Source organism: Coregonus lavaretus, assembly GCF_964263955.1.
Source record: "Coregonus lavaretus genome assembly, chromosome: 36".
In the NCBI taxonomy this organism is placed as follows: Eukaryota; Metazoa; Chordata; class Actinopteri; order Salmoniformes; family Salmonidae; genus Coregonus; species Coregonus lavaretus.
The window spans coordinates 21,107,723-21,125,501 of NC_140023.1; the positions used below are offsets into that span (position 1 = coordinate 21,107,723).

At 43.9% G+C, this 17,779-nt stretch overlaps 1 protein-coding gene across 1 annotated transcript in view; it reads left to right on the top strand.

Annotated features, from left to right (window-relative positions):
- Window positions 1–17,779, top strand: part of LOC311110598 (inositol polyphosphate-5-phosphatase A-like) — a 273,383-nt gene that overhangs the window by 164,343 nt on the left and 91,261 nt on the right. The window contains exons 7-8 of the mRNA XM_084153117.1: window positions 1,006–1,058; window positions 2,000–2,119. Of these exons, the coding sequence (XP_084009243.1) occupies window positions 1,006–1,058; window positions 2,000–2,119 (173 nt within the window). The remainder of the gene's footprint in view (window positions 1–1,005; window positions 1,059–1,999; window positions 2,120–17,779) is intronic.

A 17,779-nucleotide genomic window follows, 5' to 3' on the forward strand; every position in this document is an offset into this window, starting at 1 on the left:
CACACACACACACACACTCACACTCACACTCACACTCACACACACACTCACTACTCACACACACTCACTGCTCACACACACACACACACACACACACACACACACCACACACACACACTCACACTCACACTCATACTCACACACACTCACTGCTCACACACACACACACACTCACACACTCACTCACTGCTCACACACACACTCATACTCACACACACTCACTGCTCACACACACTGCTCACACACACACAAACACACACACACACTCTCAAAGTCACAATGTTGGACAGTGGGGTATAATTGGGCCCATACATTCTGCCAGGCGGTATAGATTAATTCAAGTATGCTAATGTAATTCAATTTGATACAGTTAATCTTGTACTAATGCAGATTGAAGGATGTGAGACGCAATCAAATAGCTTTCAGGCCTACACATTTGCATCTAAGTTTTTTAATAAAATGAGTCAATTTGTAATTATGTGACCTGGGCCATAATTAGTTTATTCATCGCCACGGTTAACTCTCCATTAGGACGCTTCGAGAACTCCTGGGTTATTTATTTATTTATGCATTCAAAATGAGGACCGTTGCAGCATCAATTTGTCTCTCATTTAATAATGAGCTTCATGGTAAATCATGTGCTGTGTGAGAGCTGGGACTCTTGACTGGGTAATTCACTCAGTTAGTAGCACTATGGGGGGAGGCTATAGGAGGTTGACCAGGTGGCTATTGGTCAGGCCTCAGGACCACTTTGGAAGTGATACTGTTTTCCCATTGTCATGACAGTGTCATGGGGCTCAGGTTGGACAAAAATTTAAATACAGGCGAAATGGATCATACTGAAACAAAAAAACTCTCAGAAGAGGGTTGTCTTTGCATTGTTATAGCACCCGTATGAATGGCATGATTGTGTATGCCGTTTGAGATTGTTGGTGCACTGCAGTAAGTTCCAATTCCATGCGATCCATGCTAACATTGTCAGCATGATGTCTCCCTCTGTTACAGTGCAAGTGGTCCAGAAAAGGCTTCATCAGGACTAGATGGGCTCTTGCTGACTGGTGAGTTTCAAAGACATCTCATTACACCTCAAACTACACCTATGATCAAACTGAATTTCTCCGCTTTTCATTAAGGTGCATTTTAGTGTCACGTCCAACTGTGACTACCCATAAAGCCTGGCAGTATCACCCGCATTACCTGCCACTTTGGCATTACCCCACTATCCATAGGCTATATCCCAGGGGGCTTTGCAGGTCCCAGTCCAGTCTTCATAGAGAGGCAAGGTAGAGTCAGTCTTCCCGAGAGAGAGAGACGTTACTTCTCTCCCTATCCTGGCCAACAGCATGCTAGGAACGACCAAGATTAGATTAGACGTAATCGCGTTAGCCAAGCAGTTGCATATGACAGATGACAGAAAACATTACATGCAATTGAACCTGTGCGAGATGAATACAAACGTTTTGGGAGGGAATGATGGAGGAGGGAGGGGGTTGTAATCTAATAGAAGGATGACATGAGAACAAAAGGGCTGAAACGGTAACACTCTAATAGAGACAGGCATGACGCGAGACAGGGACCTGGAGGGAGAGACAGAGAAAGGGACAGGGATGAGTGCGAGAGAGAGGGGGGGAGGGAGGGAGGGAGGGAGGAAGGGAGGGAGATTGACAGGGATAGGGGAGAGGGACATGGATGAGAGGGACATTTTACCTATTTATTTAGAAGTTTGTCAGCAGGATAAGCGTCTTGAGGTGAGACATCCACTCTCATTTCCAGAGATCGATATATAGTCGATAGTAGATCAGTGAGACGGGCTTAGCAGCAATAGCACTACTAGGAGGAAAGTGGATATGTCACTCAGCCTGTAGTGCACCAGGCAAATGAATCTAACTGCTCCATTCACAGAACCATATGGATAGCAGTGGTCCACAGGCCACAAGGTCAATCATGTGGTTCAGGTGTCTCAAACTCAAAAAACTTGGTCTCTTGGTCTCCCCCACAGTGCCTTTGACCTGGTCAACATCCACCTGTTCCACGATGCCTCCAACATACTGGCCCGGGAGAAGAGCCCCTCTGTCTACTCCGGGACGAGACAGAAGGCCCTGGGCTTCGTTTTAGACAGGTGACTGGCACACTCCTCCCTATTCTCTCATCCATTATCTCCAACCATCCTCTCAGCACCCTCTTCATCTCTCCTTTACCAATCTCACCATCTCTCCTCTCACCATCCTCTCCGTTCCTCCTTTCCACTCGACCCTGAGCAACACACTCACCTCTCTACCAGCAGAGAATCCTTCACCCTCCACCCAAGACCCCACTAAGCAAACAGGGGAGCCATTCCTGCTAATGTGATTGATGTGATCTCCATTTACAGTGGAGCAGGATGATGTAGTGTGTTAAAGCAGCCCCCTGCTCACTACCTGGTCATGGTAACACTGAATAGAAGCTATGTAGCAGCCCTGCATTGCGTGACCCCCACCAATGAAATGAAATCTGAATGCACAGCATCTTTCACCTCCTTCCACTTTGAATCACTGCATGCATATAGCTGGCATATATTATCAAGGGTTTTGACACCTCGTGAATTACGAGCTGTGTTTTATGCATTTCAAAGCTCATATTTTCCCTCTCCTTGATTCTTTCATTTGATGAAAGAATGCTCTGCGTTTAATGGACAGGGAAGTGGGGGTGTTTGAGGAATGTGGCAGCTTTTACAATTTTTATGAAGACATAATTTACCTGGATTTATGGGTATAATGAAGTTTCAAAAGGACCTTTCTTGTTGCTTACGTTGAGGGTTTTGACCGTATTTTCTCAGTTTTGGTCATGCTCTTGAAGTAGATTTTTTAAAAAGTAATCTTGTAAATACGCATACATGGCAAATTTTCTGCTGGAGGGTGAATAGCACTTGACTGGTGAGTGGCAGTTTCCACGCTCCCCTCCTCTAAATCCCCTTGTGCTCAGAAGGTATCCTTTGCTGTTAATTTCTGGGTCATATCATTAAAAGGTGACAATGGCAGGGGATTTTTTTCTCCCTTTTTCGTGAGGTGGGAGGGGTAACCTAGGGGGATGGGTTGTGGGGTGGGTGGGAGGTGTAGGCCTATGTTCCGGTTAGGCTGGCATCCCATGCAGGGGGTGAAGGAGGGGGGGCATCGCGCCTCAACCGCTCACTTTGGGGAAACACTCGGGCACAGATCCGGACTGCCAGAGAGAGTGAAAAAAGCTGGCTGGGGCGGGGGAGGCACACAAAAGGCCCTGGGCTCTGTTAGGGGCAGTGAATAATGGGCTGCTCCTTTCACAGGGGCTGCTAACCTTTTGGCAGCCACCAGTGAACTCCATTCTCCTCCGCCGATCGGAGAAGACAATGTGCCCAGGCCGGCTTTGAATGAAGCGCTACCACCAACAGTGTTCCCATTCAGCGGCCGGTTGGGAACCATCTTTTTGGCCATTGTCCTAACTCTGACTCCTACCCTAGAAAGAGAGAAGGGAAAGGGTGAATATCTATAGCCAAGGCTCCCTCTCTTTCCCTCCCTCCCTCTCTCGCTGAGCTCTAATCTCTCATTGTGGGGAGGGGGTAAGTAGGGGGAGTGGACAACACCAGCTGAGATCCGGAGGGGCTGCTGGTGCAGGAAGCCTGGTCAGTGATCTAGCCTAGGGAGCAAGCTCCATGGCTGGGCCCAACCTTAGCCCCTTCCCTTATCTTGGGCCCAGGCTAATAATGCAGCTTACGGCCCATTGAGAACACATCTGATAAGCCCTTTCCTCTGTGGCCCTTTTAACTGCTAAACAGTGTTTATCTCCAAAGCGCTTCAAGGCCTCCAGGGAACAATGCTTAGAAGGAACAGCGTTTAGCCAGCCAAACCTCTCCATTGAGTCACATCAAAAAGGCACTCCTCTGGTCTCCGGCTGATGTGGGGCCAGCAACTTCATGAGAGCCTGTTTGAAATGTAAACCCTCCATGCTTGTTTTTATTCCTCAATACCATCCCCTTTGAAGTCTGAAATATGAGCACAAAATGGCATCTAACGTTATTTACTCTGTTTATTCATATTTCTCTTGATGTTTGCCATTGTTTCCTTCCATTTTTCATGGAGCGTGTGAAATTGGTTTTGAAATTGTGTCTTTATTTTTAGATATAGTGCCTTCAGAAAGTATTCATACCCCTATTCCACTTTTTTGTTGTGTTACAGCCTGAATGCAAAATGGATTACATATATGTTTTCGCTTTCCACACCTGGATTCTGCAATATTTACCTATTATTTTTTTCACAATTCTTCAAACTCTGTCATATTGGTTGTTGATCATTGCTAGACAACCATTTTGAGGTCTTGCCATAGATTTTCAAGTAGATTTAAGTCAAAACTGTAACTTTGCCGCCCAGGAACATTCATTGTCTTCTTGGTTAGCAACTCCAGTGCCTTGTGTTTTAGGTTATTGTCCTGCTGAAAGGTGAATTAATTTCCCAGTGTCTGGTGGAAAGCAGACTGAACCCGGTTTTTCCCCGGTTTTCCTCTAGGATTTTGCCTGTGCTTAGCTCCATTCTGTTTATTTTTTATCCTGAAAAACTCCCCAGTCTTACAAGCATACCCATAACATGATGCAGCCACCACTATGCTTGAAAATATGGAGAGTGGTACTCTGTAATGTGTTCAGGCTGTAACAACAAAATGTGGAAAAAGTCAAGGGGTGTGAATACTTTCTGAAGGCATTGTAACAATGCTTCCTCATGAGACCCTTACAGACCCTTTTTCCTATAAGTAAGTATTGACCAATTCAGTGCCTTTTGAGAAGTGTAACTTGGTCAAAATAAACTTTTGATTTCACCAAATTTTAACATTCTGTCATAAAGAGCACATGTTCAACTTAATAAAAAAAATGTTTTCCCATCTAAAAAAAGACATAAAAAAAGACCAAAGTTAGTGCCTATTAAGTGACAAATAAAGTAACCAGGTCGACTGTAACAGGGTTGACGATTTAAATCGGCCAAGATCCCCTTGTGACAGGGAGAATGGAAGCTTGTTGTGTGCAACAGGGTGTGGCAATTTCTAGCCTGTCTGTCTATGGGTAACAGGGTTGACGTGTTATGCTCGACCTAGTCAGTTTTCCACCACAAAACACCAGAAAATTGCCAAAATGAGTAGGACCAGCTCACCTGATTTTACACTATATTTTGACCATTAGATGTTTAATATACTGTGTACAGTGCATTCGGAAAGTGTTCAGACCCTTTGACTTTTTCCAAATTCTGTTACGTTACAGCATTATTCTAAAATGGATTAAATAAACATTTTTCTTCATCAATCTACACACAATACCCCATAATAACAAAGCGAAAACAGTTTTTTAGACATTTATGCTAAATGAAAATAAGGATTCAGACTTGAGATGTTTCTAGAACTTGATTGGAGTCCACCTGTGGTAAATTCAATTGATTGGACATGATTTGGAAATGCACACACCTGTCTACATCAGGTCCCACAGTTGACAGTGCGTGTCAGAGCAAAAACCAAGCCATGAGGTCGACGGAATTGTCCATAGAGCTCCAAGACAGGATTGTGTCGAGGCACAAATCTGGGGAAGGGTACCAAAAACCTTCTGCAGCATTGAAGGTCCCCAAGAACACAGTGGCCTCCATCATTCTTAAATGGAAGAAGTTTGGAACCACCAAGACTCTTCCTAGAGCTTGCCGCCCGGCCAAACTGAGCAATCGGGGAAGAAGGGCCTTGGTCAGGGAGGTGACTAAGAACCCTATGGTCACACTGACAGAGCTCTAGCGTTCCTCTGTGGAGATGGGACAACCTTCCAGAAGGACAACCATCTCTGCAGCACTCCACCAATCAGGCCTTTATGGTAGTGGCCAGACGGAAGCCACTCCTCAGTAAAAGGCACATGACAGCCTGTTTGGATTTTGCCAAAAGGTACCTAAAGGACTTTCAGACCATGAGAAACAGGTAGCAGGTAGCTTAGTGGTTAAGAGCGTTGTGCCAGTAACCGAAAGGTCGCTGGTTCTAATCCCCGAGCCGACTAGGTGAAAAATCTGTCGATGTGCCCTTGAGCAAGGCACTTAACCCTAATTGCTCATGTAAGTCGCTCTGGATAAGAGCGTCTGCTAAATGACTAAAATGTAAATGTAATCAAGTTTCTCTGGTCTGATGAAACCAAGATTGAAATCTTTGACCTGAATGCCAAGCGTCACGTCTGGAGGAAACCTCGCACGATCCTACGATGAAGCATGGTGGTGGCAGCATCATGCTGTGGGGATGTTTTTCAGTGGCTGGCACTTTCCAGTGAGGGAAAGATGAACGGAGCAAAGTACAGTGAGATCCTTGATGAACCTGATACAGGTGTGCCAAGCTTGTAGCGTCATACCCAAGAAGACGCGAGGCTGTAATCGCTGCCAAAGGTGCTTCAACAAAGTACTGAGTAAAGGGTCTGAATACTTATGTAAATTAATTTAAAAACTGTTTTTAATATTTGCTGAAATTTCGAAAAACCTGTTTTTGTTTGGTCATTATGGGGTATTGTGTGTAGATTGATGAGGGGGAAAACTATTTAATCCATTTTAGAATAAGCCTGTAACGTAACAAATGTGGAAAAGTAAAGGGGTCTGAATACTTTCTGAATGCACTGTATGTGTATATATATACACCTACTCATTCCAGGGTTTTTCTTTATTTTGACTATTTTTTACATTGTAGAATAAAACTATGAAATAACACATATGGAGTCATGTAGTAACCAAAAAAGTGTTAGTCAAAATTCTTCAGAGTAGCCACCCTTTGCTTCGATGACAGCTTTGCACACGCTTGGAATGCTTTTCCAACCGTCTTGAAGGAGTTCCCACATATGCTGAGCTCTTGTTGGCTGCTTTTCCTTCACTCTGCGATCCAACTCAATTTCTTCTTTCCCCCAAAAAATCGTGTTGTGTTCCTTTTTATTCTCCCCCTTTCAGAGTGGCTGGCCCAGTTCAGGAGAGAACAGTTTTACATTACAACTGTGAAATCCTGGCATGAAGACCCCCTTTGTCCCCCGCCTTTATTTTCACACAAATATAGTCCATTGTCACACAGCTGAAGTTAATTTGATCAACATTGGAGACATTGAACTGTTTTGTTCGCTGAAAAGGCTTGTTTCATGCTCATTTTCAGGCCATTGAAAAGCAATGATTGGCAGAAAAATAATGTTGCCGTTAACAATTCAGGGCAATTAGTTTCCCAGGGGGAAGCAGTGGGCCGTACTGGCCGCCACACAGCAATTCATTGTCATTTTATGGATGGTCATCAGTCAACTGTCAGAGCATCTCAAAGAGCCCTCCAATCTAAATGTTTCCCTTTAGGCTTTTCCCAGAACAACGGGCTGAAAGAGGAGCGAAAGAAGAGCCCGTTTCCAGGCAATAGACATGTTCAGCTGGAAGGAGGACTGAATAATTGCAGGGAGATCCGTAAAAGCCGGATTCATTTATTAGACAGGCTAGTGTGTGGATAGTGTAGGGTGTGGGTGCGTGTGTGCATGCGTGCATGTCAGACAAAATGTATGAATGAGTGTTTAAGTGGAGGTGTGGTGAATTAATTTGTGTTTATTTCCTTTTTAGAGCATCTGATTGACTGTGTGTGTGCTTATACTTAATTGGCTGTGCATGCAAGCACCTGCTATGACTGAGAGGGGAGCATATGCTTGCCTTTGGGTGACTAGTTGTGTTTAGGGGCTAGTGGACAGTGCTCTTCTAGGGCCCATATATAGCCCTTCATGGGGGGTAGGAGGGTGGGTTGGGGGTGAGAGGTGTGGAGAGGGATGTCATTGTGTGACTCTGTGAACTGCCTCCTCACCCTGGGAGGCCTGGGGCAGCAGGGGTTAATCCCCCCCAGTCAGTCTCCACTGATACCTCTCTCTCCCAGTATAGGACCAGTTCATTAGCAAGTAGGTACCATTCGCTATTAGCTCTGCAGCAGTGGGAATTAAAGTACCTTCAACAATCAAATATTGTGTATTGGCTACAACCATTTACCTAGTTATGTATCTGCAGAATAGAGATCTGCAGAAACGAGGCGATATGATAGGTTCGAAGGCTGTGCGATTTTTGGACTGAGTGGCTCCCATAGTGGATCTGACAGGTGTAAACCACTGCTGAGAAGAGATTGGACAGGCTTGTATCTGCACCCATATCAGTCCACAAACCACCACCAGATCCAATGGCCGACAACCTTCCTCCCTGTTTTTTTTGGGGTCCCTATTAGAAATGCTTGGGGTTTGACCAGTCATTGGGTTTGACGTTGTTGGGTTGGCTTATCCTTTAACCTCTGTGTGACCGCGAAACCCCACCACCACCACCACCCTTCTGGCCAGACTCAACTGGGAGAGCTGGGTAGGGTGGGAGAAGGGATTCAAGGGGGCTGGTACGGGGCGACCGCCCCTGGGAGTCACAGGTCACATCAGGGGTCCTCCCCTGGCCCATTGAGCCAGACGTCAAGAAGCACATTCTTCACAATGTTAACATTCTCCCAAATTCTCAAAATCATACTCACAATGGATGACTCTGCATTGGCTTTTGCATTGTACCGCTGAGTTTTGTTGAGTTGAATTTGACTTTCCAAGTAATGGTAAGTCATCTTGTCAATCTCATATTGACATCGACCCCCAGTTGGAGAGCATAATCCTAATAGCCTGTCTATTATAACTCAGATGAACTGTCTGTCGATCATTCTCAAGACGTGTATATATATTTTTTGTGTGTGTGTGTAGAGTTATATTTGTAAGAGAGAATAACTCAACCATTTATGTATTTGTGTGTGTGTGTGAGAGAGGAATGTGCTCCAGGTGCTTTGTGCAACTGCGGTAGGGGGCCTGGGAGCAGAGTTAAGGACCATGTTATAAATTAGCGGCTGACCCTGTCTTTGTGTGGCTCTATGAAGGCCTGACTGATAGCCCCCCCCCCTCAGTGAGAACGGCCCCTGTGAAGAGCCTTTATCAGGGGTGTCACCGTGCGATGAATTGGCTGGGGGGAAGCATGTTTATAGACTGTGTAAAGAAGTGCGTCTTTGTGTGGGAATGTCGCTGACACTCTTACAGTTTGCTTGAATGAACTGTGATGACGCGGCTAATGGGGCCCCCGCTGGGGGGCCTGCAGGGGGCCCCCGGGACCCCCCACCACAGCCCCATTCACGCCCAGTCCGCTGTGGCTAATATGTCGATTCTTCGGGCCGCCACAAAGGCCAAGCAAAAGTCAACTTTCACACCAGCGGGTCACCACAAGTGCTTTAGGAAACTATCGTGTAAACAGTGTTACCTTCTGACCTGCCGCTGATACCTTAGCTCTGCAGACAAAACGTCCAAGGCTATGGCATTAGACATGGCTATTAGAGGGAGAAAGCTGTGGGCTGGCTCACAACAGCACTGGGCCCTGGGGAAACACACTGGGGAGAGAGGCAGGGTCTGAGTCGTCTCTCTCTGTTTTCTCTCATTTCCCTTTCTCCTCTCTTCTCTCCCACCACACTCATTTTCTTCTCAATGTTATGTCCCATCCTCTCTTCATGCTCATTCTCCTCTCTCTCTTCTCCCTCTTTTGCGATATTTCTCTTGCTCTCTCGATTTCTCGCTCTCTCTCTTTCTCCTGTGTACATGTGCTCCATTAGCTTTTTGGAATTAGCTCTTTTTTTTATTTTTTATAATCATAATAAATGTATTTTATGTAGCGTTTTTCATTACAAACAAGAATCTCAAAGTCGCTTTGAAAACAAAAACTGTAGGGATCTGGCAGTTCATGGTTAATGGTCTTCCACAGCATCAGATGTCTAAGCAGTTCGGAAAGGCAGTCAGTAGCAGTAGCTTAAAGAAAATGTTGGTCAAAAACTGCTTTACACTGTGTGCACAATTATTAGGCAAGTCAGTATTTTGACCATATCATCATTATTATGCATATTTCCCAACTCCAAGCTGTATAAACTGGAATGCTTATTGGATTTAAGCATATCAGGTGATGTGTATTTGTGTAATGAGGGAGGGTGTGGCCTAAGGAGATCAACACCCTATATCAAGGTGTGTATAATTATTAGGCAGCTTCTTTTCCTCAGGCAAAATGGGCCAAAAAAGAGATTTAACTGACTCTGAAAAGTCAAAAATTGTAAGAAGTATTTCAGAGGGATGCAACACTCTTGAAATTGCTAAGATATTGGGGTGTGATCACAGAACCATCAAACGTTTTGTTGCAAATAGTCAACAGGGTCGCAAGAACCGTGTTGAGAAAAAAATACGCAAATTAACTGATTTGAGAAGAATCAAACGTGAAGCTACCAGGAACCCATTATCCTCCAGTGCTGTCATATTCCAGAACTGAAACCTACCTGGAGTGCCCAGAAGTACAAGGTGTTCAGTGCTCAGAGACATGGCCAAGGTACGGAAGGCTGAAACCCGACCACCACTGAACAACACACATAAGTTGAAACGTCAAGACTGGGCCAAGAAATATCTGAAGACAGATTTTTCAAAGGTTTTATGGACTGATGAGATGAGAGTGACTCTTGACGGACCAGATGGATGTGCCCGTGGCTGGATCAGTAACGGGCACGGCGCTCCACTTCGACTCAGACACCAGAAAGGTGGAGGTGGGGTACTGGTATGGGCTGGTATTATTAAAGATGAGCTAGTTGGACGTTTTCGGGTTGAAGATGACTCAAACTCAACTCCCAAACCTACTGCCAGTTTTTAAAAGACACTTTCTTCAAGCAGTGGTACAGGAAAAAGTCTGCATCTTTCAGGAAGACCATGATTTCTATGCAGGAAAATGCTCCATCGCATGCATCGAAGTACTCCACTGCGTGGCTAGCCAGTAAAGTCCTTAAAGATGAAAGAATAATGACATGGCCCCCTTCCTCACCTGACCTAAACCCTATTGAGAACTTGTGGTCCCTTCTTAAACGGTCGATTTACGGTGAAGGAAAACAGTACCCCTCTCTGACCAGTGTCTGTGAGGCTGTGGTTACTGCTGCACAAAAAGTTGATCGTCAACAGATCAAGAAACTGACAGACTCCATTAAATGTCTGAAATGTTTATTTGTACATTTTGAGTTGTTTGTTTATTATTCTCACTTTAACAGATGAAAATAAACATGTGAGATGGGGAACTTTTCGTTTTTCATTTAGTTGCATAATAATTCTGCACACTAATAGTTGCCCAATAATTGTGCACACACAGATATTCTCCAAAGAAAGCCAAAACCTCACTTTTACTTTCTTAAATATTCAGGTTTGAGGTTTATTAACATTTTGGATTGACCGAGAGCACTGTAGATGTTCAATAATAAAATTAATCCTCAAACATACAACTTGCCTAATAATTGTGCACACAGTGTATATCAAATAAGTGCCTTTGATTTGATGGCCTGCACATGCGCAGTTCGCCGCGAGACGACCGTTAGGCCGGATTGACGTGTTTCTACGCATGAGCTTAGCGGGGATTTATATTGAACAAGCAGTTTCTAGATATCTTCATACTGTACCATCTTTGCTATAACTAGGGCTGTGATGGTAATTGAATAACTGTGTAACTGATGGTGATGGATGAAGGCTGTCATGAAAATAAAATAACAGTCGAATCCGTTTGAATAGGCCATTTTTTAAATGTATTTTTATTAACTTTAGTTTCATGTACAGTATGAAATAACACATATGGAATCAGGTATTAACCAAAAAAAGTGTTAAACAAATCAAAATATATTTTATATTTGAGATTTTTCAAAGTAGTCACCCTTTGCCTTGATGACAGCTTTCCACACTCTTGGCATTCTCTCAACCAGCTTCAAGAGGTAATCACCTGGAATGTATTTCAATTAACAGGTGTGCCTTGTTAAAAGTTAATTTGTGGAATTTCTTTCCTTCTTAATGCGTTTGAGCCAATCAGTTGTGTTGTGACAAGGTAGTGGTGGTATACAGAAGATGGCCCTATTTGGTAAAAGACCAAGTCCATATTATGGCAAGAACAGCTCAAATAAGCAAAGAGAAATGACAGTCCATCATTACTTTAAGGCATGAAGGTCAGGCAATCCGGAAGATTTCAAGAATTTTGAACGTTTCCTCAAGTGCAGTTGCAAAAACCATCAAGCACTATGATGAAACAGGCTCTAATGAGGACCGCCACAGGAAAGGAAGACCCAGAGTTACCTGTGCTGCAAAGGATAAGTTCATTAGAGTTACCAGCCTCAGAAATTGCAGGACAAATAAATTATTTACAGAGTTGAAGTAACAGACACATCTCAACATCAACTGTTCAGAGGAGACTGTGTGAATCAGGCCTTCATGGTCGAATTGCTGCAAAGAAACCACTATTAAAGGACACCAATAAGAAGAAGAGACTTGCTTGGGCCAAGAAACATGAGCAAACCGGTGGAAATCTGTTCTTTGGTCCGTGCCTTTGTGAGACGCAGAGTAGGTGAACGGATGATCTCCGCATGAGTGGTTCCCACCGTGAAGCATGGAGGAGGAGGTGTGATGGTGTAGGGGTGCTTTGCTGGTGACGCTGTCTGTGATTTATTTAGAATTCAAGGCACACTTAACCAGCATGGCTACCACAGCATTCTGCAGTGATATGCCATCCCATCTGGTTTGCACTTAGTGGGACTATAATTTGTTTTTCAACAGGACAATGACCCAAAACACACCTCCAGGCTGTGTAAGGGTTATTTGACCAAGGAGAGTGATGGAGTGCTGCGTCAGATGACCTGGCCTCCACAATCAGCTGACCTCAACCCAATTGAGATGGTTTGGGATGAGTTGGACCACAGAGTGAAGGAAAAGCAGCCAACAAGTGCTCAGAAATGTGGGAACTCCTTCAAGACTGTTGGAAAAGCATTCCTCATGAAGCTGGTTGAGAGAATGCCAAGAGTTTGCAAAGCTGTCATAAAAGCGAAGGGTGGCTGCTTTGAAGAATGTCAAATATAAAATATATTTTGATTTGTTTAACACTTTTTTGGTTATTACATGATTCCATATGTGTTAATTCATAGTTTTGATGTCTTCACTATTATTCTACAATGTTGAAAATAGTAAAAATAAAGAAAAACCCTGGAATGAGTAGGTGTGTCCAAACTTTTGACTGGGACTGTAGATTAACTTGACCTAATAGCGAGATTGTTTTGCTAACTTAGTCTATTAAACTTTCTACATCTCCTCCTTTTCCTAACTGTCCTTTGATGCTCGAGCAGCTAATACGCTAGATGCGCGGGGGTGTAGGCTATGTCACTTCAGTAAAAAAAAAAATTGTTCGATGTGTGGACTTTCTTTTATACAATGCACATTTTCATTGCTTGCTAGGAAATAAATAAATTGGCTATTTAAAAAAGGTTGGATGTCGCTGACTATTCATTCATTATTCAACAGCAGTCGACAAGGTTGTTCTGGCTCTGAGGCCTGCAATGCGCTAATGTTGTGTCAAATGGACAAAGCGCCAATCCTCTCCAGCCTGGCATGGTATAATTTGATCCGAATCTTTTCTTAATGTATAGACTAATCAACGCTGATCATGCCCGGTCCTGGCCGATATGCTGCCCTAGGCAAAACAAAAAAAATTGACGTCCTCCTATCCCCCAAAAGTAGAATAGTAGCTTAGGCTATACAGTGTCGGCCTGCAATGCACTTTTATGAATGCCCATGTGGTAGCCTACCATTTGTAAAACAGGTAATTTACGGTTAATCCCTGTCATTTGGTTAATACATTTCTAGTAATGGATATATTATTTACAGTAATTTACCATTCTAATTTTCAGAGTGGAAAGGTTGTTTGCAGAGTTCACAACCACTTACACTTATGAGAAACAATTTTGGGTTTAGTTCATGACATCATTTAGGCCTATCTGCTCCATGTGAACAATGAGCATGTGTCTGGTTTTTCTATCCTGTTAATGTTCACGGAGCGTGTGCGCCTCAGCACGCATAGACGTACCTGGCCTGCTTCTCGCAAAAGTGCCCAGCTGGGCTTCTCAGTAATGTTTTCTTCACCTCACACAGTAAGTCAATAAAGTCCTTTTATACAGTGGGGGAAAAAAGTATTTAGTCAGCCACCAATTGTGCAAGTTCTCCCACTTAAAAAGATGAGAGAGGCCTGTAATTTTCATCATAGGTACACGTCAACTATGACAGACAAAATGAGAAAAAAAAATCCAGAAAATCATATTGTAGGATTTTTTATGAATTTATTTACAAATTATGGTGGAAAATAAGTATTTGGTCAATAAAAAAAGTTTCTCAATGCTTTGTTATATACCCTTTGTTGGCAATGACACAGGTCAAATGTTTTCTGTAAGTCTTCACAAGGTTTTCACACACTGTTGCTGGTATTTTGGCCCATTCCTCCATGCAGATCTCCTCTAGAGCAGTGATGTTTTGGGGCTGTCGCTGGGCAACACAGACTTTCAACTACCTCCAAAGATTTTCTATGGGGTTGAGATCTGGAGACTGGCTAGGCCACTCCAGGACCTTGAAATGCTTCTTACGAAGCCACTCCTTCGTTGCCCGGGCGGTGTGTTTGGGATCATTGTCATGCTGAAAGACCCAGCCACGTTTAATCTTCAATGCCCTTGCTGATGGAAGGAGGTTTTCACCCAAAATCTCACGCTACATGGCCCCATTCATTCTTTCCTTTACACGGATCAGTCGTCCTGGTCCCTTTGCAGAAAAACAGCCCCAAAGCATGATGTTTCCACCCCCATGCTTCACAGTAGGTATGGTGTTCTTTGGATGCAACTCAGCATTCTTTGTCCTCCAAACCCGACGAGTTGAGTTTTTACCAAAAAGTTATATTTTGGTTTCATCTGACCATATGACATTCTCCCAATCCTCTTCTGGATCATCCAAATGCACTCTAGCAAACTTCAGACTGGCCTGGACATGTACTGGCTTAAGCAGGGGGACACGTCTGGCACTGCAGGATTTGAGTCCCTGGCGGTGTAGTGTGTTACTGATGGTAGGCTTTGTTACTTTGGTCCCAGCTCTCTGCAGGTCATTCACTAGGTCCCCCCGTGTGGTTCTGGGATTTTTGCTCATTGTTCTTGTGATCATTTTGACCCCACGGGATGAGATCTTGCGTGGAGCCCCAGATCGAGGGAGATTATCAGTGGTCTTGTATGTCTTCCATTTCCTAATAATTGCTCCCAAAGTTGATTTCTTCAAACCAAGCTGCTTACCTATTGCAGATTCAGTCTTCCCAGCCTGGTGCAGGTCTACAATTTTGTTTCTGGTGTCCTTTGACAGCTCTTTGGTCTTGGCCATAGTGGAGTTTAGAGTGTGACTGTTTGAGGTTGTGGACAGGTGTCTTTTATACTGATAACAAGTTCAAACAGGTGCCATTAATACAGGTAACGAGTGGAGGACAGAGGAGCCTCTTAAAGAAGAAGTTACAGGTCTGTGAGAGCCAGAAATCTTGCTTGTTTGTAGGTGACCAAATACTTATTTTCCACCATAATTTGCAAATAAATTCATAAAAAATCCTACAATGTGATTTTCGGGAAAAAAAAATCTCAATTTGTCTGTCATAGTTGACGTGTATCCATGATGAAAATTACAGGCCTCTCTCATCTTTTTAAGTGGGAGAACTTGCACAATTGGTGGCTGACTAAATACTTTTTTTCCCCACTGTATATACAGTGAGGGAAAAAAGTACCCAAGATTTGACGGTACATGGCCCCGTCCATCGTCCCTTTGATGTGGTGAAGTTGTCCTGTCCCCTTAGCAGAAAAACACCCCTAAAGCATAATGTTTCCACCTCCATGTTTGACGGTGGGGATGGTGTTCTTGGGGTCATAGGAAGCATTCCTCCTCCTCCAATCACGGCGAGTTGAGTTGATGCCAAAGAGCTCCATTTTGGTCTCATCTGACCACAACACTTTCACCCAGTTCTCCTCTGAATCATTCAGATGTTCATTGGCAAACTTCAGACGGGCCTGTGTGCTTTCTTGAGCAGAGGGACCTTGTGGGCGCTGCAGGATTTCAGTCCTTCACGGCGTAGTGTGTTACCAATTGTTTTCTTGGTGACTATGGTCCCAGCTCCCTTGAGATCATTGACAAGATCCTCCCGTGTAGTTCTGGGCTGATTCCTCACCGTTCTCATGATCATTGCAACTCCACGAGGTGAGAACTTGCATGGAGCCCCAGGCCGAGGGAGATTGACAGGTATTTTGTGTTTCTTCCATTTGCGAATAATCGCACCAACTGTTGTCACCTACTCACCAAGCTGCTTAGCGATGGTCTTGTAGCCCATTCCAGCCTTGTGTAGGTCTACAATCTTGTCCCTGACATCCTTGGAGAGCTCTTTGGTCTTGGCCATGGTGGAGAGTTTGGAATCTGATTGATTGATTGCTTCTGTGGACAGGTGTCTTTTATACAGGTAACAAGCTGAGATTAGGAGCACTCCCTTTAAGAGTGTGCTCCTAATCTCAGCTCGTTACCTGTATAAAAGACACCTGGGAGCCAGAAATCTTTCTGATTGAGAGCGGGTCAAATACTTATTTCCCTCATTAAAATGCAAAATCAATTTATAACATTTTTCACATGCGTTATTCTGGATTTTTTGGTTGTTATTCTGTCTCTCATTGTTCAAATAAACCTACCATTGAAATTATAGACTGATAATTTCTTTGTCAGTGGGCAAACGTACAAAATCAGCAGGGGATCAAATACTTTTTTCCCTCACTGTATATATATACAGTGGGGGAAAAAAAGTATTTAGTCAGCCACCAATTGTGCAAGTTCTCCCACTTAAAAAGATGAGAGAGGCCTGTAATTTTCATCATAGGTACACGTCAACTATGACAGACAAAATGAGAATGTTTTTTTCCAGAAAATCACATTGTAGGATTTTTTATGAATTTATTTGCAAATTATGGTGGAAAATAAGTATTTGGTCAATAACAAAAGTTTCTCAATACTTTGTTATATACCCTTTGTTGGCAATGACACAGGTCAAACGTTTTCTGTAAATCTTCAGAAGGTTTTCACACACTGTTGCTGGTATTTTGGCCCATTCCTCCATGCAGATCTCCTCTAGAGCAGTGATGTTTTGGGGCTGTCGCTGGGCAACACGGACTTTCAACTCCCTCCAAAGATTTTCTATGGGGTTGAGATCTGGAGACTGGCTAGGCCACTCCAGGACCGTGAAATGCTTCTTACGAAGCCACTCCTTTGTTGCCCGGGCGGTGTGTTTGGGATCATTGTCATGCTGAAAGACCCAGCCACGTTTCATCTTCAATGCCCTTGCTGATGGAAGGAGGTTTTCACTCAAAATCTCACGATACATAGCCCCATTCATTCTTTCCTTTACACGGATCAGTCGTCCTGGTCCCTTTGCAGAAAAACAGCCCCAAAGCATGATGTTTCCAGCCCCATGCTTCACAGTAGGTATGGTGTTCTTGGATGCAACTCAGCATTCTTTGTCCTCCAAACACGACGAGTTGAGTTTTTACCAAAAAGTTCTATTTTTGTTTCATCTGACCATATGACATTCTCCCAATCCTCTTCTGGATCATCCAAATGCAATCTAGCAAACTTCAGACGGGCCTGGACATGTACTGGCTTAAGCAGGGGGACACGTCTAGCACTGCAGGATTTGAGTCCCTGGCGGCGTAGTGTGTTACTGATGGTAGGCTTTGTTACTTTGGTCCCAGCTCTCTGCAGGTCATTCACTAGGTCCCCCCGTGTGGTTCTGGGATTTTTGCTCACCGTTCTTGTGATCATTTTGACCCCACGGGGTGAGATCTTGCGTCTCCCCAGATCGAGGGAGATTATCAATGGTCTTGTATG